Here is a 24,951-nt window from a genome sequence, read left to right as displayed (position 1 = left end):
GAAGCAGTTAGATATAGCACTGGGGGGGAAAGGGATCAAAGGATATGGGGGGAAAGCGGGATTTGGCTATTTTTAAAAAATAAATTAGAGTGCCCAATTATGTTTTTCCAATTAAGGTGCAATTTAGTGTGGCCAATCCACCTACGCTGCACATCTTTGGGTTGTGGGGGTGAAACCCACGCAGACATGGGGAGAATGTGCAAATTCCACACGGAGAGTGGCCTGGGTCTGGGGTTGAACCTGGGTCCTCAGTGCCGTGAGGCAGCAGTGCTAGCCTCTGGGGATTAGGTTATTGAGTTGGATGATCATAATGAATGGCAGAGCATGTTCGAAGAGGAGAATGGCCTCCTCCTGCTCCTATTTTCTATGTTTCTATGTAATCGAGGAAACTGTCATTACAAGAAGTTCAAGCGTATACAGGAATTGTGGGTCATTAATTATTTGAAGAGACATTATTTGTTGCTTTGCTCATTTAAAGCCTACTGGAGGTTGATTAGGAAAACAAGTGAATGGTCTCTCACTGACGAACTTGTAAGCCAGGTCTGTCTCTTCTGTACTGACCTCCAATGGGCCAAGAGGATAGCAGTGATAGTGTAGTGCAGTGATAGCCAATCTCGGCTAGTGAGTGGGCCGCATGAGTGGCCCTGTCTCAACTCAGTGGGCCGCAAGATTGACGTTGGGCTTGTACACAAATCATGAACCCATGAATACAATTAAATACATTTAATACACACAGCAAGGTTTTTAAGAATTACAGAAAGTCACATATTAATAGAACTGTCATCACCTCAAATAGTAAAAACTAAAGGTTTGGACACAGGGAGTGCTTACAGTCAATGTTGTGTGCAATCAGCACGCACCTCACTTCACATGCCCTTGCTTTGCATGCCCTTTAGTCATACCGGTAAGGGAAAACCAGCAGTGGAGCGAAACCAGCAGAATCTGGAAAACCTTACACATTACCTAAAGGGCCGCAGGTCGCCCATCACTGGTATAGCATAGATAAGGGAAACCAGCGCACACTGCTCAGTTTGGCATTGCTCTCAAACTTGGGTTTTTCGTAAAGGAGCCTTTAAAAAAACGCCCGTAGTCAGCCCTAATTAGACTGATCTCTAATTCTGTGAAACCGACCAGGAAGGGCAGAAAAGTGGGATTGAATAGCATGAAATCAAATATTCTCTTTCCTGTCCTATAATTTCTGGTTCTATGTTCATTTTTTGTCACTCACTGTTAACCAAACGAAAGCAGCATTTCAACAGCACTCAAATGAGATTTTAAAAATGTCAATGTTTTAAATGTTTGCATTCCCTTTTCCTTTCTCTACCTCCTTTTTTTTTGCTTTCAAATCATTTTTTTTCACCCGCTCTAATTTACACTTTCTTCTCTGCCCCTGCACTATAGGTTTTGCAGTTCAACTATCTGTTTTGACTAAGGAGATGTACAGTTGCTTAACCTGTTCACTCAGGCCCCAGAAACCTTTTTTCCCCTTGTGACGTTATCAGCTTAGGCTTTCAGCAACTTGGCAAGCAAAACATGTAAAACCCTATGCATGTCTTTAGGTGCCCTGCTAATGTATATGATGGCCTATAATTTAAAATGCACAATAATCAGGAGTGAAGCTTCTCAAATGTGCATTTTGTTTAACTGCACTTTGGCTGTCTTTCTGTCTGTCCGCCAATCAAGACCTTTCAGTTTTGCACACTTGCGGTCCCTCGTTCTCGAGCAGATCTGGGTTGTTATTGTCGAACCAGCCCTCTGCTTATGTTTGAAGAAGCTCAGCCACTTCCCCCTCCTGCTGGCGGCACTGTATGAGACGCTGATAAAATCAGTTTGGCCAAGCTCTTTCTCTTTGTTGTGCGATGCAGTAGATTGCAAAAGTTTATTGCTGTTCAAAAGCGCAACTGAACCAAGAAATACAAGCACAAAAGAAGCACTTGGATGGTACAGCACAGAAAAGGCCATTCAACCCGGTACGGCTATGCCATTGTTTATGCCCCATATGAACCACCTCCTATCATCCTTTATCTCACCTTCGCAGTAATACCCTTCTATTTCTTTCTTCCCAATGTACTTTTTTAGCTTCCCTTTAAATCCATCTGTGTTGTTCGCCTCAACCGCTCCATGTGGTTGCAACTTCCACATTCTAACCACTCTGAGGCGTTCCCTGAATTCCTTATTGAATTTACTTGTGACTTTTTTTTATATTCATGGTTAAATTACCTGTGTAATTCCCTTTTGGGTGCTTCAGGTATATGGTTCAATTTAGCATGCTGTATTAATTTTTAATTAAAAATTTTTTTAATTTTTATTCTCCTCCATTTTCACATTTTCTCCCACATTTACATCCATCAACAATAAACAATAATCAGCAAGATATGTCAGTCCCCATAATAACAACGATCCCATCTACCCACCAACCCCCAAACCTCAACCCGCATGTTTACATCAACAAATGACAAAAAGGAATCCGGGATTACCCGTAGTGACCCTTAATCTTACACAGCTCCACCCCCCCCCCCCCCCACCCCCCCCCCCAAACCCCAGGTCTCCAGCTCCTCCCGTCCACTGCCTCTTGTAAAACTCCTCCCCCCAACCTCGGTCACTGCCCTTGGCGGCTCACTCGCCTTTGGTACAGGCCTCCACGACCGATGAGCCCGATCCAGTTCATATCGGGAGGGATCCTCCCCCTCCCCCAATAGTTTTGCCAGCATCGCGGCAAAATACTCAGTCGGCTTCGGTCCTTCAACTCCTTCGGGCAGCCCCACAATCCTCAAGTTCTGTCGCCTGGATCTATTTTCCAGGTCTTCCATTTTTCCTCGCAGATCCTTGTTAGTATCCATCACCTTACGCATCTCTTTCCCCATCGAGGCAAGTTGATCACCGTGCTGCAATTACGTCTCCTTCACTTCCTTCAGCGCCTCCCCTTGCTCTCGCACCTCCGCCACTGCGCTCACCACCTCCGTCCTCACCGGGGAAACCGCCTCCTCCACCAGCACACTCAAAACCTCCCTCATCTCCTTCCTCACCGTCTCCATGCATTTCGCAATCTGCGCCAACTGCTTTTCAAATTCCGCAGCCATCACCTTGGTTATTTCTTCAGCCGTAAGCAGTGCGGCCTTCCCTGGTGCTCCAGCCTCCATTTTTCCTGGTGACCCCGCGGTGACCTTTCCACTCTCCGACGGACCTCCAGCTGCATTTTTTTTCGGCCGTTTTTTTGCTCACCCTCGACATTTTTCTTTGGGGTTTTTTCCCTCCTGTGTCTTCACTGTGCCTCCTCCGTGTCTTCTCCCTGCTTCTGCCGCCTCCGTGGACCCTGGGACCGGGCTTAAAGCCCCGAAAATGCCGTTCCCGAGCGGGAGCTCTCCATTGTGCGACCGCCTCCTGCCCGCCGTCACCGGAAGTCCCTGTATTAATTTTAAGCATTCAGTAACTGGATACAATTGCTTTCGTAACACAGTATTAAATACCAGACACTGTAGAACTGAGACAGCTGCACTAGGAATGCCTTTAGGTTCAAGACGTTGAACGGTTGGAGAAATGTCGGTGGTTTGGTGTCTTCTTTTCAACATGTTTTGTAAACATTGCATTTTATCCCACTTATATTTGCAGTTTACCACAAGGTGGTGCTCCTGCAGTCTGAGGCAGTACCGCTGCCTGAATTGACCCTTTCAACCCAAGGTTCTGGTACCGTAAACACCAATCTTGCTGTCAAATAGTCAAACAATATAGGTCCTGAATAGCAGCCCTGCCTCTCCAGGAAGCCAGGTGCCCTTTGTAAGTGGGTGACTCTTTGCTGCAAATTAATGCAGGTCAAGTAAGAGAAAAATAAATTTGTATTGACGTAAAGCGTCATTCTCCCTTGGGGCATCAAAAGTACATCATGGCCAATGAATTATTTTTGAACTGCTCACTTTGGCTACATCCATGCAAACAGAACACTCAAATTGTACTCCGCAAAATCATTTGTACTGCAGTGTGACAAATGACCTGTTGATTAACCTGTTTTGCTGATGGTGAGTGGGGGAGGAATGTAAACCAGGAGAACTTTATGATCCTCTTCAAACAGTGCGACGGATTGTTTGCATCTTCCTGACCAGACAGACAATGTTTCTGTTTAATGTCAGATAATGTAAACTCTGACAATGTAACACTCCCTAAATGCTGCACTGTCATGTCAGTTTAGATTTTAAGTTCAAGTCCTGGAGTGGGGTTTGACCGGAAATACTTGACAACAGAGTAGGATACTTAACCATATCAGAGACTTGGCCAGTAAGTCATGTTAGCAGTGAGTGCTATTCATTGACTATGATGCAACTGGTGTTATCCTTTCAGTGAATTGTATAATATTCTAAGGTGGTATTGTGATGTTTCAGCATCGCTCCTGATTTTAGCAGATTTAGCTGGTTTCCATTATAAAACCATGGCCATCATAGGGGAATCCTCCAAAGCCGCTGCTCACAGATTGTCTCCATGGGTACAGGGCACTGTCTACAGCAAAACCTTTATCAGTTATCTCACCAACACAATAAAGGAGCTATTCACAGAGCAGAGGGTGTACCCTTGACATATAAATATGCTTCAGATCAGCCATTGTTTCCCTTCAACTTGCCCATATTTCACCTGCCAGTGTGTGAGAGATCTTGCAAAATGGAAAGAAGACTTACTTTTATTTGCGGTTTCATACTTTATTCCTGTTAAGGTGAGTCAATGTGGCTGAAGGTGTTTAAAGGTTGGTGTGGGCGTGCTGACCAGACCAGCAGCATACAGAGAACATAGGCTGCCTGCGCCTTCACAGAAATAATTTCTTCTGATGAATTTCAACCCCTTTCAGGGCAGTAATGTTGCTTCCTGTATTGCACTATTAGATACACCCTATACAGAAGCTTGAAGCAGGACTGCAAGGAACAAGAGGTTACAGCATATCTGCTGTCATCCTAGTACTTACTGCTGTCTGGCATTTCCTTCTACTAGTAGTTTCACTTTTCTGCATTATTTTGGCACTCTGATTCAACAATACTTCACTGCAAACTTCATTCAATAAAAACATACAGAACCAATCAGGAACATTGAGCTCACTGATTTTAGGATGGCACGGTGCATAGTGGTTAGCACTGCTACCTCACAGTGCAGAGATCCGGGTTTGTTTCCGACCTTGGGTGACTGCGCTGTTGCTAATTTTCTCCTTGGTTCAATTGCTCTGTTTTATTACCTTTGCTCTCGAGTCGCCAGGTATCTTTATGATACCGCCACGAGGTTCAAGTCCGAGTAATGATCAATAATCCAATATGCCGATTAGTAAGATTTAAATCAAAGCACATTTATTATACACAGTAATCGCTACTCATGCACAAATTCTACGTCTAAGCTACTTCTACAACTAACAGGCCTATACTTAACTTTGGACTGGCCCACCAGGTCAGGGGAACAAATGGCCTTTCATTCGGGTTCTGAGCCTGCGGGATTCGAAGTTGGTACGGATTGGTAGCTAGGAGCGCCTATCTCGTAGCGAGCATTGAATTAAGACTTACGATTGTCGGTCTTCACTGCACCGGTCACGGTCAATGTTGGTTCGTTGCTGGGTGACCCGGGCATGAAGAAGAGAGTGAAGAAGAGCTGCTGAAGAGTGAAGAGAGAGATTTGAACTTGGGGCTCAACTCTTATAGTCCCCAGGGGCTTCCCGCCTTTCGGGGCAGACCCTGTACCTGGTCCCAAGTGATTGGACTTTGTCCCAATCGCTTGGTTCGATTTTCTCCAATACTGGAGCGGTTCCCTGATCGATGGGCGGTGTCGAGGTGCTCGTTCACCTCCTTTGTGTTGGCTCCTGCTGGTGCCGAGGAGTCTGGCTTTGCTTTGTGTGTCAAAAATGTTACTTTTTGTTCCCGGGGATTGCTCATCAGTATGCAGATGGCTGTTACTTTGTTATGCTGATGGCCGCTGGTATCGATGTCTGTTTCTTTTGCAGAGGTAAATACACAGCAAACCTGCAGCTGCTGGTTTTTGTCTGGTTGGCTGACTTTCCCATCAGCCTTTGCCGTTCGCCATTTTGAATCGGGTGTTGGCCAATTTAGGTGGCTACATTCCCTCCTTGTGATCCTAACGCACAGGGAGTAATTGGCACTAAAGGACAGACAGACTATCGTACGAGATGTTAAACCAAGATAGTTACAGACACTATGCTTGTTTCCACAGAAAACTCCAGAAGCTCCAGGACCGGAGAAGAAAAGAAAAGAAGAAGCACCATGAGGACATCCTCCGGATGGCTTATCTTTATGGACATTTGGTTGCGAGTGAACGCGAACCCCATGACTTTTGTGAAGGATCACAAAACTATGTTGCTTTCCATTCCCTGACCTGGGGGGCACTTCTTTCATGGCCTCTACACTGACCATAACTATGCAAAAAAATTTTAACTGACAATTCTAAGGGGCGCTATGTCAAACAGGGACATGCATTACAAAACAAAAAATAGGAACCTCTAACTATTCTTAATACACTGCACTCACTTAAACATTTCATCATTCTACCTTCCTCAACCATACAAACAAAATCATAGCAGTTTATACACATTTTTCCTGGCTTGGCAGTCAAGCTCAGGATCGTACAATTTGCCCATGAACAGTTCTTTACATTTGTTTATTTACAATAAAACCGCAAATGAATGCTCTTTATTATAGACCGCGGGGGTCGCGGGTCTGGTCGTATCCGAAAATAGAGGATCTGATCCTATATACCGGGGTTCGAGCGCGGTAGGCTCTCCTTCTCCATTTCCTTAGATGCATATTCTGCACGATGCAGCAGAGTATCGCCAATACTAGTAAGGTTTCTATTACATATGACAGAGAGTACCAGGTTATAAACCTGGCACACCAAGATGGTGTGGTGTCGCTGGTGACTGGGCTCTGGGTACTGCGGGGAAGTGAAACATTAACGGCTGGGGGGCTTGATATCATGGGGTTCGCGTTCACTCGCAACCAAATGTCCATAAAGATAAGCCATCCGGAGGATGTCCTCATGGTGCTTCTTCTTTTCTTTTCTTCTCCGGTCCTGGAGCTTCTGGAGTTTTCTGTGGAAACAAGCATAGTGTCTGTAACTATCTTGGTTTAACATCTCGTACGATAGTCTGTCTGTCCTTTAGTGCCAATTACTCCCTTTATAATTGGTCACTATGTGTGACTCCCTCATTTTTTTTCTTCAAAAGCGATTTTTAGGACAAGACACACTTTCAAATAATGAACCAGTGCGAGCCGTCTCGCAGACTGTGCAATTTACCATCCAAATGTTTCAGGATGTAAATAGCATGTGGTTGGCAACCTAAGGGTTACCTGAAAGAAAACAAAACGTTTTGAACTAAAATTTCCAAAATGAGGTGCGTATGGGCCGCGACGGGTAAGAGTTGGATGGAGTCCCCGGGTAGGACGGTTGCCAATGCCGTGTCTCTCCTACCCGACCGTAGTTGACCAGAGGGGGGGTTCCCAGGCAGGGCGGGTCCCAAGCCGTTTCTCCACTGCCTGAGCAACCAACAAGAACGGGCAAGAAATGTAGTCATCGTGGTGGGGCTGCCGTAGTGGTTCTTTCTTTCGAACCAGAAGGGCAGTTATGAACGGGCGTGTGGTATCTGTCGACAGACGAGTTCCGCTGAACTGGCGTCTGGCAATAGTGAGTCTCTGTGGGCAAGTCCTCAGAGGTTTCGGCCGAAAAGGCGTGGGGCCGTGAAAATATTTTTTTTCCTGTCTGACAAACAACATTTAACAACCTTACAAACAACATAAAACATGCTGCAGGTTCCATCAGAAATGACACCACTTCTCCCAAGCGGTTCCTTTTAAAACATCATCTGGACACCTCAGTTCTCGGTTGCGAACAGGGTCGCAAAGGGGTTTTCGGTTTGGGAGTCAGACCCAAGGTCATCATCTTCTCCTGGGTGCCAAACTCTTGAGTGTATCAGGGCTGAAAGGGCTGCCTGGTGTGAGGTTGGGATGCTCTCGTCGTTGCGGACGAGTCGGAACGAGTTATCTCGGTGCCAATAGTTGGTGTCTAGTTGTGTGGGGACAGAATCGGGGTCGTCATGGTAGTTCGGTGGTCAGTGGTGGGGTTTGTTTAGGAAAGTGATCATGAAGGGATCACTTGGATCGTAGTCGGAATCGCTGGGTGTGGTCCTGTTGCATGGGGATAGTAGGGAGGCGCGCTGTGGCTATCGTCCGAGTCACAGTCGCTGTCTCTGCTGCTCCAGGTTGTGGGCGTTCCAGGGCGGAGTGTATATGTCGGGGGTGGAGTCGAGGTCTAGTCCGTGACTGGGCTGGACGTGTTGGGGGATGGTAGGGTTACGTTGGCTGTGGGCGGGGTGTGGTGTGCTGCGTCGAGCATGACATGGTGTGCGTGGTTGTACTGTGTTCCATATGCCTTCAGTTGTCTTACCGTTAGGATACTTTATTTTATATACGGAGGGGCTTACTTTCTCCTCAATGGAGTACGGATCCGAGTATTTTGGTGACCGGAATGTGCTGGGGTTATATACGGCATGACTTGCTGTCCTATACTGTACTCAGTCGCATGCACTGTCTTGTCGAAACAAGCCTTGCTCTGTTTCTTCCTTGTGCCCAATTTTACTGCGGCTGCTAGCTGAGCCGTTTTTACATTTTGAACTAATTGCTCTACTGCTTTCTCGTGTGTGAGGGCCGTCACTTCGGGGCTGGTCAAGTCTAAACCTAATAAATATTCTGTGCCTTTCATGGGGCGTCCGGTCCTGAGGGTGTGTGGGGGAAACCTGTGGAAGTAGAAATTGTATTATGCAAAAACATCAGCGCAAAAGGGAGGACTGAGTCCCAAGTGGTGTTGTTTTGCTGGACCATTTTTCTGAGGGTGGATTTTAGGGTCCGATTCATGCGCTCCACAATACCACTCGACTGTGGGTGGTATGCTATGTGGAATTTTTGGGTGATGCCAAATATCGTGAGGACGTTCTGCATGACACTTCCCGTAAAATGGGAACCTTGGTCTGATTCAATGCTGCGGGGGAGTCCCCATCGTGTAAAGATGTGGTGGGTCAATATTTTGGCTGTGGTTTTTGCAGTGTTTGTGCGGGCTGGGAATGCTTCCACCCATTTTGTAAACGTGTCTATCACCACGAGTACATATTTATAACTGTTCCTGCAAGGGGGCAATGGTCGTATAAAATCAATCTGGAGGTTAGTCCAGGGGCCATTAACGGGTCGGGTGTGGGTGAGTTGAGCCTTTTTGGCATATCTGTCCGGATTATAAGACAATTCTCGATGTAGTGGTTTACATCGTTGTTTAAATTCGGCCACCAACAAAGCTGCTTGAGATGGGCTGTAGTGGGATCGATTCCCTGATGTCCATGACCGTCATGGAACAAACAAATCAGTTGATTCCTGTCCTGTTCAGGAACCACATAAAGGGTGTCTTTTAACACCACACCGTCATGTGTGGTCAGTGCATTTTTGAACCTACCATAGGGTGCTGGATATTTTCCTTTTACAAACTCCCTGAGATTGCTGTCCTGCTTACAGGCCTCCACTAGATCCTCGATCTTTGTGAGACCTGAACCGCATTCACTGGTGCGCTTTCGGGGGGTGTCCAAAAATATCCATGCCTGGAACCTGCTTTGGCCAGTGCGTCGGCTTTCACATTTTCAGGGGGGAGGAACGATGGTGACTATGAACCTTGACTATCCCAAAAGTCCTGTTCTGGGCTCTCTGTAAAATATGACGGAGCAATGGGGCTGAGGGAGGGGTTTTCCGTCTGCGGAAACAAGTCCTCTTGGTTTCCACAGGGGCAGAAATTCCGTGAGGCTGTTGCAGACATAGAGGCTGTCCGAGTATATGTCTGCTGGGCTGGGGAAGGAATCTGGGTGTTCCACTATATACGCGATGGCCGCGAGCTCTGCTGCCTGCGCGCCTAAGTGGCCTGGAAGTTTTAACGATATTTCCTCAAGGGCGCGTCCCTGCGCGCCCTCGACATAGATACCGCAACCTGTTATGCGCTTCCCATCCAAGACTGGAAGATCCATCCACATAGATCTTTATGGGCTCACACGTGTCTGTGTGCTGGGGCCTTTGGGTTGAACTACCTATCTTTCTGGGGGGTGTTTTCACAATAAAGGGGTGTTGTGGTGTGATGAGATAATTTTGCATTCATGGGGGTTCCGGGGTACTGTAAGTTGTCGGCTAAATAGGTGTGCGTCTTTGTCCTTTTAACAGTGATGTCCCGTCCCTGCAAGAGAAGGGTCCATCTCGCTGCTCTAATCTGGCTTACTGTACCGTCCTTGAGTCGTCCGTCCAGTAAAAGTTGGGTGGGGGTGTGTTCGGTGAGAATTGTGATGGGGTTCAGTCCGGTAATATATGAAAAATACTGCACTGCCCAAAATACTGCGAGCAGGTGCCTCTCACAGGCTGAAAATCCCTGCTCCACAGCATCTAAAATTCTGGAGGCGTAAGCTACGGGTCTTAACTGGTCGTGCCGTTCCTGGAGGAGCATGGCCGAAAGGGTGCTCTGTGGTCGCTACCTCTATGGCGTAAGGGGAAAGCGGGTCTGGAACTTGTAGTGCGGGGGCGGCTATGAGTGCCTGTTTTAACGAGTCCACAGCATCCATATGCTGCGGAAGCCATTCCCAGGGGGCTCCTTTCTTTAGGAGGTCTGAGAGGGGTGCTGCCTTGCTGGCGAAACCGTCAATGTGGTTTCGGCAGTAGCCAACCAGTCCTAAAAATGACCGGAGGGCTGAAACGTTCTGGGGAAGGGGCAATTTAGCAATTGAGTTAATCCTTTTATGCTCGATCTCGCGTTTACCATGTGTGATAATTGTTCCCAAATATATCACCTTATCTTCCAAAATCTGGGCCTTTTTGGGGTTGACTTTACAACCGATTGAATGTAAGAGTTCCAGGAGTTCGGACAGAAGCTCAATGTGCTCTTGCTTGGTGTCTGTCTGCAGTAGTAGGTCGTCTACGTACTGGACCAGACATTCGGGGCGAGGGAATTTGGCTAAGCCATTTGCCAGCTGTCGGTGGAAAATGGAGGGGGAGTTGTGGAATCCTTGTGGCAGGCATGTCCACGTGTACTGCTGATTTTTAAAGGTGAAGGCAAATTTGTACTGGCACGCCTTTGCCAATGGAATGGACCAGAATCCATTACTGACATCCAAAACCGTAAAGAATCGGGAATTGAGTCCCTGCTTATGCATTGTCTCTGGACTTTTTGCTACTGTGGGGGCTGCTGCGGGGGTGATTTTGATGAGTTCCCGGTTATCGATGGTCAGTCGCCATGATCCATCAGGCTTTCTCAATGGCCAAATCGGGGCATTATTAGTGGAGGCTACTGATCTAAGTACGCCCTGCTCTAATAAGCTTTCTATTGGAGATTTCTCCCTCTGCCTCTTGGGGAAATCCATACTGTTTTTGGGGTCTAGGGCCAGGTCCTGTTATTTGTACGGAGCCAGTCATCCGTCCACAGTCGTGCTTGTGGGTCGCGAATGCTGCCCTGTTCTTTTGCAGAACTGCCCTAACCTGCTTGTCCGTACTAAACGTGGTCGGGTTGAACCAAAATTCGCCTACTGCACTAATTTTGTTCGCGTACTCTCCTATGTTGAGCGTTGCGGGGGCTCTTGCGGATTGTGCCATCTTCCAGACACACTGCTTGACTGGATCGAATGAAAGATTATGGGAATTCATGAAATCGATTCCCAGAATGTGTTCTGCTGTGTGGGGCAGGTCAACTAAAACTACGGGGTGCTTGGTGGTGATGTTACCGATTTGAATGGGTACAGGGGCTGTGATGTGTCCATGCTGTGAGTGGCCTGTAAAGCCGCTGAGGGTGATAGTGGCTGTAGTGGGCCACGTGTCTTTTTGAAACAGGGTGGAGGAATTTATTGTGGTGCGGGACCCTCTTGTGACCCAGAGAAATTCGATGGGCTGTCCCCAAATTTTTGCTGCAACTACCGGTCGTCCGGACCTATCCCAAAGGGAGCCCGTACACCGTCAGTCCGTTCCGGTCAAGTCAGTCTGATCTGAACGGGCACTAGCGCTATGAATGGGCTCTGTCTTTTTCTTAATCAGAGTGCCCGTCTGCTGGGCTCTCTGTGGCTTTTTAGGGGCATTGCACTCTCTTGCGAAGTGTCCCAACTGTCCGCAGTTGTAACACTCCTGTGCCTTGGGTGTGGGGCTGTTCTTTCCTTCATTGACCCATGCGGGGTTCTGGTGTGTTTTTATTGCCTGCATATCTGCTCCGGCCTGCTTTTCCTCGGGATTCTTGACTGCGGGTTTACTTTGTATAGATTGCTCCCAAGCGCGGGACAATCTTTTCACTACCCACTTCTCGTTATGGGCCTCCTCTGAGGGATCATAACTCGCGCAAACTTTCTGTCCTGTTTCTGTGGCATGGGAGATAAGGGTGTGGGTCCATTTGGCCATGTTGTCTGGGGACAAATGGGCACGGTCTAAGTCTCCAAAGACTGCTGCAAAGTGGATCCACAGGTGTCCAGCAAACGCTGTGGGGTGCTCGGATTTCTTTTGCCTACATTTGTTGAGGCCATCTACGGGGTCACCCCGGTTATACCCGATCGCATCCAGGATCACGGTATGCATTTCTGCAAGGGTGCCTCCTCCTACATTCTGTGGGTCGGGAAGGGCTGCTGCTACTGAAGGGTCTAAACTTAAAACCGTGAGCTTTACATGCTCTCGCTCATCCAGGCCGTACATGGTCGCCTGATGCTTGATTGTGGCAAAGAAATGGTGGGGGTCTGAGGTGGGGAGGAACGGTGTGATCTTATCGCACGCGTCCCGTAATTGGGTCACTGTTAAGGGGGTGGAGAATAGAAATTCCGCATCGTCCGATGTGGCTGTGCGGTGGGTGGTTACTGGGTTCATTGGAGCTTGAACTATCTGCTGTGTGGGGGGTTGGGGCGCTTTCCTCTTTTGTGGCTTTCCTTGCACACATGTTCCCTGAACATATCTCTGCACTGTTTCGTTCAATTCATCCCAATCAGGGCCGTCTTCCTGATCTAATTTTTCTCCAAAGGTTTCCTGGAAACCTTTCTGAACTGAAAGCAGCGATTGCAGCTCTGCAATCTGCTTCCGGCACTTTGCGTGATCTAGCGTGCTTTGTCTTTGTTCTGTGGTGGCAGCATGGAGTGCTCTTAATGCTGCCTTGAGGTCACTACACTGTCTCTGTAATGCCTCTACCTTCTTTTCTGTTTCTTCACGTACCAGGACTGCACGTTGTGTGTCCTGATAGGCCTTTTCGTATTGAGACTGGAAGCTGCTTAAGTGCGCCAGACACGACTGGTGTGCCCTTTTGGCATCCTCCACCTCTCCATCTTTTGCTGCCGATTTCCTTCTCAATTCCGAATTCTCCTTTTCTACCTCGCTACCTTACTCATTTGATGTATGCCCTTAACTTCTTTCCGGAGCGTCCTAACGACCTCCTCTGTGCCTCGCAATTGTGCCAAGCAGGACACGATTGCCATCGGCTTGCAAGCTTTCCCTAAGCTCTTTTTGTGGATCTCGCTCAGGTTCTCCCACCAAGTATGTCCTATACTTCCGGGGCCTGATTCCTCGTTGTCACAAAATTCATTCCAAAGGGGCCATCCTTTCCCTTTGAGATATTTCCTGATCTCTTCCTCCAAAATGGGACATTGTCCCACTCTGCTGCTGCTGGTCGCTGCGACCGCAAATTCCCCGGGGTTCATGAGGCGCTGCATTGCCTTCATTGCCATCTTTCCTATCCGAATGCTGCTCTTCAAATTTGGGACAGGGGTATTAATCCGAATGCTGCTCTTCAAATTTAGGACAGGGATATTAAGGCGGTGCCGTAAATACGGGTACGGCTTTCGCTACTTTCCGTTATACAAACTTCCGACAGTTTTGTTGCAACAATCAGTTTTACCTTATCGCCCTGTTAGTTACGCATGCATACACACACTTCCGAATTATGAGTATTGATCAGAACTGCTTGAACACTTGTGGTTTTCTGTTTCCAATTGGATCTCTGATTCAAATTCTGGGTTCTCCCGTAGTGATTTTCCACTTCTAGATCGGGTCCCGTCAGGATGTCGCCAAATAATGTTGCTAATTTTCTCCTTGGTTCAATTGCTCTGTTTTATTACCTTTGCTCTCGAGTCGCCAGGTATCTTTATGATACCGCCACGAGGTTCAAGTCCGAGTAATGATCAATAATCCAATACACCGATTAGTAAGATTTAAATCAAAGCACATTTATTATACACAGTAATTGCTACTCATGCACAAATTCTACGTCTAAGCTACTTCTACAACTAACAGGCCTATACTTAACTTTGGACTGGCCCACCAGGTCAGGGGAACACATGGCCTTTCGTTCGGGTTCTGAGTCTGCGGGATAAGAAGATGGTACGGATTGGTAGCTAGGAGCGCCTATCTCGTAGCGAGCATTGAATTAAGACTTACGATTGTCGGTCTTCACTGCACCGGTCACGGTCAATGTTGGTTCGTTGCTGGGTGACCCGGGCATGAAGAAGAGAGTGAAGAGGAGCTGCTGAAGAGTGAAGAGAGAGATTTGAACTTGGGGCTCAACTCTTATAGTCCCCAGGGGCTTCCCGCCTTTCGGGGCGGACCCTGTACCTGGTCCCAAGTGATTGGACTTTGTCCCAATCGCTTGGTTCGATTTTCTCCAATACTGGAGCGGTTCCCTGATCGATGGACGGTCTCGAGGTGCTCATTCACCTCCTTTGTGTTGGTTCCTGCTGGCGCCGAAGTGTCTGGCTTTGCTTTGTGGGTCAAAAATGTTACTTATTGTTCCTGGGGATTGCTCATCAGTATGCAGATGGCTGTTACTTTGTTATGTTGATGGCCGCTGGTATCGATGTTGTCTGGTTTTTTTGCAGAGGTAAATACATAGCAAACCTGCAGCTGCTGGTTTTTGTCTGATTGGCTGACTTTCCCATCAGCCTTTGCCCTTCGCCATTTTGAATCGGGAGTTGGCCAATTTAGGTGGCTACAGTCCGGAGTTTGTACGTTCTCCCCGTGCCTGCGTGGGTTTCCTCTGGGTGCTCCGGTTTCCTCCCACAGTCCAAAGGTGTGCAGGTTAGGTGGATTGACCATACTAACTTGACCCTTAGTGTCCGAAAATGTGCAAGTTGGTTGATTGGCCATGATAAATGCTTGGGGTTACAGGGTTAGGGCAGGGGAGTGGGCCTAGGTAGAGTCTCTTTCGGAGGGTCGGTGCAGACATGGTGGGCTGAATGGCCTCCTTCTGCACTGTAGGGATTCTATAGAAGGACGCACAGTTCAGGGTTCTTCCTCCACGAAAATCAATGAATTTTATTTTATTTTTTTTAAATTTGGAGAGCCCAATTCATTTTTTCCAATTAAGGGGCAATTTAGCATGGCCAGTTCGCCTGCCCCGCACATCTTTTGGGTTGTGGGGGCGAAACCCACGCAAACACGGGGAGAATGTGCAAACTGCACACAGATAGTGACCCAGAGCCGGGATTAAACCTGGGACTCTGGCGCAGCGAGGCAGAAGTGCTAACCACTATGCCACCGTGCTGCCCTCCACAAAAATTAATGAATAAAGGAATCTCTTTTCCTTATTCCCACCCCCAAACCCTTCCATCGCGCACTACCTTTGTAGAATTTGTTTATGGATGACTGTCGTTGCCAAGGGCAGCATTTATTACTATCCCTAAATCCTCTTGAGAAGGTGATCATGAGCCACTTTCTTGAACCACTGCTGCCTATGTGGTGTAGTCAACCCATGGTGCTGATAAAGAGGGAGTTGATGATGCAAGCCTGATGTTCTTTAATCTGTGTCGCACATCTCCTCCAAATGCTTCTCACATATCAGTTGCAGATGAGCTGGTGCATTCTTCAATGTGGTAAAGTAAAGCCTGCCTGTTCAGTTCTGACCAGAAATTAGCATCTAAGCCACTAACTCTATCCTTGTCACTGGCTAAAGATGAGTGTGTGAATTTGTCAGTATTTTCATTCATCCTTTGCTGAGCTTCCAATCAGAAATCATCTATCACCAGAACTGCCTATCTCCGCTCCAAACTTGGACCTATCTCACCCCCATGACTACTAAAATTGATCAACACCGTTGACACTTTTAGACTCAATTTCTGCAGTGACTTCTACAGCAAACTCCCGACCTATCCAAAACCCAATTCTCGCGTCCTGACCTCAGCAACCTCCACCTACAAACTTTTTGATTTTCAAATCCTCATTTACAAATAGCCCAAGACTGTACCCATCTCTTTTGTAAAGCAATTAAGGGCGTTTAAGGTATAACATAAAGCAAGCTGCTGTATCACTCACTCTTTTGCAATGCTGTTCCATTGTACTGTCCCCCTGTCGCAACAGAACTATTTTACAGACACAGGAACCGTGCTTAAAAAGTAGAGATAGGATGTGCTTGTGGTATTTTAGTTTGGTTCGGGGCAATGACTTACACACAAATGGTGCACGTTGTGAGACAAAAGTGATGCAGCTACCTGGAAAAAAGAACAGATCAGTGATTCAAATGGAAAATGGCAATTTTAAGTTTCATTTTGTGTTTTGTGGGTAGATAGTTATCTATAGTAGTATCCAATTAGTCACATGACAACCCTTGCCTCAGTGTGCGAGGTAGGCAGGTGCTGATTACAATGACAGATAAGAGACCCAAAACTGAACATTGTTACTGTGCACAATTATAGCCTTGGTCTTGCTCTATTTTTACAACACAAGCACAGAGTTGGTCCTCGGCAGAGTTGACCCAACATCACATTCTGGGGAGGAAAGCAACAACTGTTCAGGATGCATTGTTAGGTGTACTAGCCTTTAAAATGTATTGCAAACTAAAATATATTGCTAAAGGAAATGAAATATTTATATATGTATGTGTTTACCGTGGTTCCTCTCGTTTGCCAGTGTGGGTTCAGGGTGCATGTGCCGCTGCATCAGCAGGTTGTTGGCTCAAACCCAATTCCTGAGATTGAGTACCGAATTTGGGCTCCTATTTCAATGCACTGTCTTTCGGATTAGATGTTAAATCGAGGACCTGTCCTGCTCCTAAGACTAGTTGAAGAGCAGAGGCATTCTGCAGGTATTCTGACAGACATTTATCCCTCAAAAATATCATTAAAATATTATTTGATCATTTCCCTCCATGTTATTTGTGGGATCTCACTCTGCGCAAATTGTCACATTCACTTATGTTGCAACAGTGACTGCATTTCAGAAGTTCTTTTTTAAAGGTGCTATGTAATATGTCAAAATTAAATTTACAGTGCATGGCACAAATAGCCAAGTGGGAAGATGATGTGGTAATAGCGAATACCTGGCTTAAAAAATACAAGACTGGTAATAAGTATTCATGGATCCAAAGTTTTCATGAAATTTAGGAAGGAAAGAAAGGGGGAGGAGTGGTATGACTGACTTCAGGAGAATATTGAAGTGCGGAGAGAGAGGCTGTCCTAGAGACGTTAACCAAACTATTTAGCGAGCGTTAAGAAACAATGCCAATGCATTACCATTACATCAATGAATGTATTCTATAGGCCACTCAACTAATGGGAAATTCACAGAGGGCCAAATCTGAAAGGAAATTATAGAGATGCAAAACCTAACATAGTTTTGGAGGGTGTCTTTTTTTACTATCCTGATGTATCATTAATGTAAAGGGCAGAAATGAGAAGAGTTTATGAAGTTTTTATAGAAGAATTAGCCCAATGAGAAAGGAGGCATTGCTGAATCTGGTTCTGGGGAATGAGGTGAATCAAGTATCAGTTGGGGAATGCTTAGGGGACAGTGATCAAGGTTTAGGTTATCTATTGAAAAGGACATGGAGCAACCCAGAGTAAAAATAATTGGGCAGGGCCAATTTCAATGGGTTGAAAACAGATCTTGCCCAGGTAAACTGGAGTCAAAGACTGGCAGGAAAAGCTGAAACGGAACAATGTGTTGCCTTTAAAGAGGAGATGAATCTGGTACAGTCGAAGTAAATTCCCATGAGGGGGAGAGGTGGGACAAACAAAGCTGGAGCTTTCTCGATAATGAAAGGGATAGCGTAAATTGAAGCAGACGTCAGGTTGATAATAAAAGTGAGAATCAGTTTAAATGTAGAAAGTTCAGAGGGAAAGTGAGAAAAGAGATAAGAGAAACAATGGGTGAAAGTGAAAAGAGACTGGCAGCTAGCATAAAAGGGATTCCAAAAGGTTTCTTGAAATCCCTGCAGTGGAAAAGGAGGCCATTCTGCCCATCAAGTCTACACCGATCCTCTGAAAGAGCACCCTATCTAGGCCCACTCCCCTGCTCTATCCTTGTAACCCCATAACCCCATCTAACCTTTGGATACGAAGGAACAATTTTAGCATAGCCAATCCACCCAACTTGTACACCTTTGGACTGTGGGAGGAAACCGGAGCACCAGGAGGGAACGCATGCAGACACAGGGAAAACATGCAAACTCCTCACAGACAGTCGCCCAAGGCTGGAATTGAACCTGGGTCCCTGGCACTGTGAGGCAGTAATGCTAACCACTGTGTACAGTGCCTTGCATTTCTATAGGCATATACAGAGTAAAAGAAGAAGGAGGATGATCAAGGACCAATAAGGTGATTTGTGCATGGAGGCAGGGGGTATGGCGAGGCAGTAAATGACTACTTTGTATCTGTCTTTACCTAAGAGGAAGATTCTGGCAAAGTCATAAGAACAAAGAACAAAGAAAATTACAGCACAGGAACAGGCCCTTCGGCCCTCCCAGCCTGCGCCGATCCAGATCCTTTAAACCTGTCGCCTATTTTCCAAGGATCTACTTCCCTCTGTTCCCCGCCCGTTCATATATCTGTCTAGATGCATCTTAAATGATGCTATCCTGTCTGCCTCTACCACCTCCGCTGGCAAAGCATTCCAGGCACCCACCACCCTCTGCGTAAAAAACTTTCCACGCACGTCTCCCTTAAATTTTCCCCTCTCACCTTGAAATCGTGACCCCTTGTAATTGACACCCCCACTCTTGGAAAAAAACTTGTTGCTATCCACCCTGTCCATACCTCTCATAATTTTGTAGACCTCAATCAGGTCCCCCCTCCACCTCCGTCCTTCCAACGAAAACAATCCTTATCTACTCAACCTTTCTTCATAGCTAGCACCCTCCGTACCAGGCAATATCCTGGTGAACCTCCTCTGCACCTTCTCTAAAGCATCCACATCCTTCTGGTAATGTGGCAACCAGAACTGCACGCAGTATTCCAAATGTGGCCTAACCAAAGTCCTATATAACTGTAACGTGACCTGCCGACTCTTGTACTCAATACCCCGTCCGATGAAGGCAAGCATGCTGTATGCCTTCTTGACCACTCGACCTGCGTTGCCATCTTCAGGGTACAATGGACCTGAACTCCCAGATCTCTCTGTACATCAATTTTCCCAGGACTCTTCCATTGACCGTATAGTCCGCTCTTGAATTGGATCTTCCAAAATTCATCACCTCGCATTTGCCTGGATTGAACTCCATCTGCCATTTCTCTGCCCAACTCTCCAACCTATCTATATTTCGCTGTATTCTCTGACAGTCCCCCTCGCTATCTGCAACTCCTCCAATCTTAGTATCACCTGCAAATTTGCTAATCAGACCACCTATACCTTGGTCCAGATGATTTATGTATATCACAAACAACAGTGGTCCGAGCACGGATCCCTGTGGAACATCACTAGTCACCTTTCTCCATTTTGAGACACTCCCGTCCACCACTACTCTGTCTCTCGATGCCCAGCCAGTTCTTTATCCATCTAGCTAGTACACCCTGAACCCCATGCGACTTCACTTTTTCCTGCCATGGGAAACTTTATCAAATGCCTTACTGAAGTCCATATATATGACATCTACAGCCCTTCCCTCATCAATTAGCTTTGTCACTTCCTCAAAGAATTCTATTAGGTTTGTAAGACATGACCTTCCCTGCACAAAACCATTCTGCCTATCACTGATAAGTCTATTTTCTTCCAAATGTGAATGGATCCTATCCCTCAGTATCTTCTCCAACAGTTTGCCTACCACTGACGTCAAGCTCACAGGTCTATAATTCCCTGGATTATCCCTGCTACCCTTCTTAAACAAAGGGACAGCATTAGCAATTCTCCAGTCCTCTGGGACCTCACCCGTGCTCAAGGATGCTGCAAAGATATCTGTTAGGGCCCAGCTATTTCGTCCCTCGCTTCCCTCAGTAATCTGGGATAGATCCCATCCGGACCTGGGGACTTGTCCACCTTAATGCCTGTTAGATTACCCAAAACTTCCCCCTTCCTTATGCCGACTTGACCTAGAGTATTTAAACATCCATCCCTAACCTCAACATCCGTCATGTCCCTCTCCTTGGTGAATACCGATGCAAAGTAGTCATTAAGAATCTCACCCATTTCCTCTGACTCCACGCATAAATTCCCTCTTTTGTCTTTGAGTCGACCAATCCTTCCTCTAGTTACCCTCTTGCTCCTTCTACACGAATAAAAGGCTTTGGAATTGTCCGGGGCCTCCGAGTATCTCCTGTCCACCTGGAGTATCTCCTCAACCACCCTGTCCCTCTCAGCCCGTTCCGCCTTTTCTCTGTGGGCCCATATCGAGATTAATTCCCCTCTGACTACTGCCTTCAAAGCTTCCCAGACCGTCACTGCAGAGACCTCCCCCGTATCATTTGTATCCAGGTAGTTCTGAATGGACTTGTTAACCCGCCCACAGATCACTTCGTCCGCTAGCAACCCCACAATTGCCCTCTCTCCACACTAACCCGCAGATCCACCCAATGCGGGGCATGATCCGACACTGCAATTGCCGAGTACTCAGTATCCACCACCTTCGGTATTAGCGCCCTGCTCAGAACGAAAAAGTCGCTGCGAGAGTATACCTTGTCGACATGTGAAAAAAAGGAAAACTCCTTCATCCTCGGCCGTGCAAACCACCACGGGTCTACTCCCCCCAGCTGTTCCATAAAACCCTTCAATTTCTTTGCCGCAGCCGGCCTCCTCCCTGTCCTGGATTTTGACCCGTCCAATTGCAGATCAATGACCGTATTGAGTCCCCTCCCATGATCAGGTTATGTGACTCTAAGTCTGGGATCTTACCTAACACCCGCCTCATAAATTCCACGTCGTCCCTATTCGGAGCATTTATGTTCGCAAGTACCACTCGCACCCCCTCCAGCTTCCCACTCACTATTATGTACCTATCCCCCTTGTCTGACACGATTCTCCCTGCCTCAAATGCCACTCGTTTGCTGATCAAGATCGCTACCCCCCTGGTCTTTGAGTCCAGTCCTGAGTGGAACACTTGGCTGACCCACCCCTTCCTCAATCTCCACATAAAGGGTTACTGCACAAGATGCTCATGGCGTTGGGTGTGATATGTTGGCATGGATAGAGGATTGGCTAACTGACAGGAAACAAAGACTCATGATAAATGAATCATTTTCAGGTTGGCAGACTATAACTAACGGAGTGCTACAGGAATTAGTCCTGGGTCTTCACTATTTATAAGGCAGAGACTGTGCTCTAGCCAAATTTGCTGATCGACAATGGAGTTATGGGGACCAGGCAGGAAAGGGGAGTTAAAGCTGCAATCTGATCAACAATGATCTCATCGAATGACAGAGCAGGCTGGATGGGCCGAATGGCTTACTCCACCTATTACGAGAGATCTTGTGTGTTGGTAATCAAAATTGCCATCTGGAATGAAAAGCTTCCCTCTTTATGTGGAGCCTGTTCAGCTGAATTCCATGCTGGGTCCATTAAGTGAAAATCATTCTAGAACAAGATTGTGAACTATACAATGACACCATGTTAATTAACATTCTGAATGATTTTAAATACAAAGCCTGTCCACGTGAATTACAGTCATTTAGAATTGTGGTTTAACATTCAAACTAAATATTTAATCTTTCTGACAATGTAGCACTGGAGACCAGTCTAGTATGCATTCAAATACTGGAACAAGACTTGAATTGATGACCTTCTCATTATGTCAATGTGATCACCACCAGTTGAAGCATGCTCTCACATTGACTAAATGCTTCCTGAGCCATGTATTTGGACAAGAATGGAATGTTCCTTACTCATTGGTTTCATGTAGGCTTTTCCTGTTTGTTTCTTTACTTTCAGATTACACGAACATTCAGACTTACGGAAGAAGGGAAGTTGGAGCAAACTGTTTTTATGGCAACCAATCAACAGCCCCTCTTGCAGCATCTTCACATAACATACACACGGAGTTCATAACACAACGTATTCATGTACAAATGTCCGCACCAAGCCCCAAATGCATTGATTGTTCTATATGCTCACCGTTTATACTGCAGCCCCACTGTGTTAAACTTGAAGACTTCAGAGGTTATGGCTGAAAAAAATACATTTTGTGGAATTGTTACATCCTGCACAGGACAATCACAAGAATACAAATAAATATATACTGTATTAAAAGAGAGTACTGATTGGTTGGCGAGTGGACTCTGATTGGTAGAGGCGTTGCCATGGAGGATGCGTCAGTTAACGGCAACTGTCAGTTAATTGTTTGAAAATTTAAACCAGGCAGCTTGACTCTGATTGATCAAGATATTGCCCTGAGGAGTGAACCAATAAATGGCTTTCACTTATTTTGTTTAGCTGAAACAGATGCAATGTGTGTACATGTGTTTGAAGTCTGAAAAGAATAGGGCCCTGTATATCAATATATGTAGCTTCCAGTACATGCAAATGAACCCCACTACAAGTCTGACTAACAATCTTCAATTAGTTGTCGATGAGGATTATTTACCAAATGTCCAATCGCGGAATCATTTCTAATGTTGGACACTTGTGTTTGGAGTTTTGCGATCAGAGGCTGGTTGGGTGCTTGCAAAACTAATTGCAGTTTTGACATTGGTACTCTTGCAATTGTCCTGATGCGTGCAAGATAAAAAGCTTCCACAAAATGTCTTTTCAGCAATACTCAAGCCCTGTACGACCAACTGACAGCTTTGGAAGTTGGAGATTTTAATTTTAGATTTTTATAACCTATTGTACAACAGCACTAATTTAATTGCAAATTATTGTTTGTTCCTGGATGCTTTAAATGTTTATTGTTTGCTGTTGACTTCATGGAATGTTATAATCGGAGAAACCTTTAGGCTCTGGCTCCCTAGTTGAGTAAGATTCATGTTGATTTTGTTCCGTAATTAAAAATCAGTTTATAAATGGATAAATCGGGAACATCTACCAGACATTCTAATTCAATCTGTTAGATTACATCCGTCCCTAAGATGCCACCCCTTTTTAAAAACCGGATCGGCATCCTTTCTTCCTTGAATCTGTCTCTTTGTTTTGCACAGTATCCCCAGCTGAGGGAACAGCAAGTGACCTTGTCCTGAATCTCACCACTCTGAAATCAGCTCCTCAGAGACAGAGGTTTATAGCATGAAAACAGGCCCTTCGGCCTAGAGATGTATGAACGGAATTTCAAGTGGACATCACTGCACCTGAACACTTAATCTTACTTCATACTTGGCATGTTGTTGAATGGGATTCACCGACTCTTATCAGAAAAGCATGAACAGTACCTACCCGATAGTTGAGCCATTTACCCTGTGACTTTTGTCATGCTAAACCACTTGCCCAAGATTTTAACTTTTCTTTCATGGAAATGTACTGAGATGGACCTTTGAGAAATCCACCTGACTGGCAAATCAGCTGTTATAAAACTTGAAAATTAGTCATGAGGACTAATGGCCCACTTCATAACCATGCTTTGTTTGTTTTTATTTGTTCATGATGCTGTCAAGGCTGTATTTAATGCTTCTTTTAGTTATTGTTTGGTAGACCTTCCTCTTGACCAGACACTGTCCTTGTGGTGATGGTGCGAGGTAGGGAGTTCCATGGTATGCACTCAGTAGGGTTGACTGAGCAGTTGTATATGTCAAAGTTATGACTCTACAGCTAGAGTATATAAATATGAAACTGTGAATCTTAAACAAAATTAAATTTGATATCTTGCCTACTGTGTAAATAAATGTCCATTAAAGTTATATTTCTTTCTGCTGACTGCAGTAACATAATGTGGTAATACTCCAGTGGTCCAACTGAAGGGGTAATAGTTGTCCACCTAATGGGGTAAATTTCCAGTGCTGACCTATTGGGTAATCCTGAGTATAATGGAGAGGTTTTGAAATGAAAGCCTAGACAGTGAAAGTAGGCAAGCTGATTTAGAAACCTGGATTTCCTGGTACATAAATCACTAGAAGCTGGAGCATGAGTAGAAAGTCATCAAAAAATGCTCATGGAATGTCGGCCTTTATTTTAAGGGGCTAAGATTCAAAAGGACGGGAGTTATGCTTCACTTGTGCATAGCTTTGGTCAGACGCCATTTGGAATACTGCGTTAGTACAGTTTTTGGGCATTCTGCCTCGGGAAAGCTGCATCGGCCTTGGAAAGGCTACAGTGCGGACTCAAGCCAAGAAGAAAATGCTGGAAAATCTCAGCAGGTCTGGCAGCATCTGTAGGGAGAGAAGAGCGCTAACGTTTCGAGTCCAATGACTCTTTGTCAAAGCTAACAGACAGAGAAAGTGGGAAATATTTATACTGTGGACTGAGAATGAAAGATGAGTCATAGCCACAGAAACCCAGGGAAACCGGGTGCTAATGGCCACAGAAACCAAGGGAAAAGAGTGCTCATGGCAGTCCCCAGAGTGGACAAAAGATGTGAAAGGCCAAACAGCAGAGAAACTGACATCAGAGGGTAAACTCTGACAGATGTAGATGTGGGGGAAGGGGGAAGCAAAGTGGGGAAAAGGTAAGGAAAGGTAGATAAGATGCTGGGGGGGGGGGATTAATATCGATTAAGAAAGAAAAATGGTAAAAGACAGTTACAATAAAATGGGATGAAAACAAATGGGTCGAGTGGGGTGGAGCTAATCATCTGAAGTTGTTGAGACCGGAAGGCTGTAGCATGCCTAACGGA

The 24,951-nt window shown here is 46.0% G+C and overlaps 1 protein-coding gene across 1 annotated transcript in view; it reads left to right on the top strand.

Moving 5' to 3' along the window:
• The window catches only part of LOC140390065 (peroxynitrite isomerase THAP4-like), a 263,983-nt gene extending 239,934 nt beyond the window's left edge, over positions 1 to 24,049 (top strand). The window contains exon 6 of the mRNA XM_072474935.1: positions 22,122 to 24,049. Coding sequence (XP_072331036.1) covers positions 22,122 to 22,238 — 117 coding nt within the window. The 3' untranslated portion in view covers positions 22,239 to 24,049. The remainder of the gene's footprint in view (positions 1 to 22,121) is intronic.
• Positions 24,050 to 24,951: the final 902 nt, after the last annotated feature.

This window comes from Scyliorhinus torazame, chromosome 14 (genome assembly GCF_047496885.1).
Source record: "Scyliorhinus torazame isolate Kashiwa2021f chromosome 14, sScyTor2.1, whole genome shotgun sequence".
Lineage (NCBI taxonomy): Eukaryota > Metazoa > Chordata > Chondrichthyes > Carcharhiniformes > Scyliorhinidae > Scyliorhinus > Scyliorhinus torazame.
The sequence above is the reverse complement of the archived record's forward strand: the minus strand, read 5'-3'. Positions and strand labels throughout refer to the sequence as shown.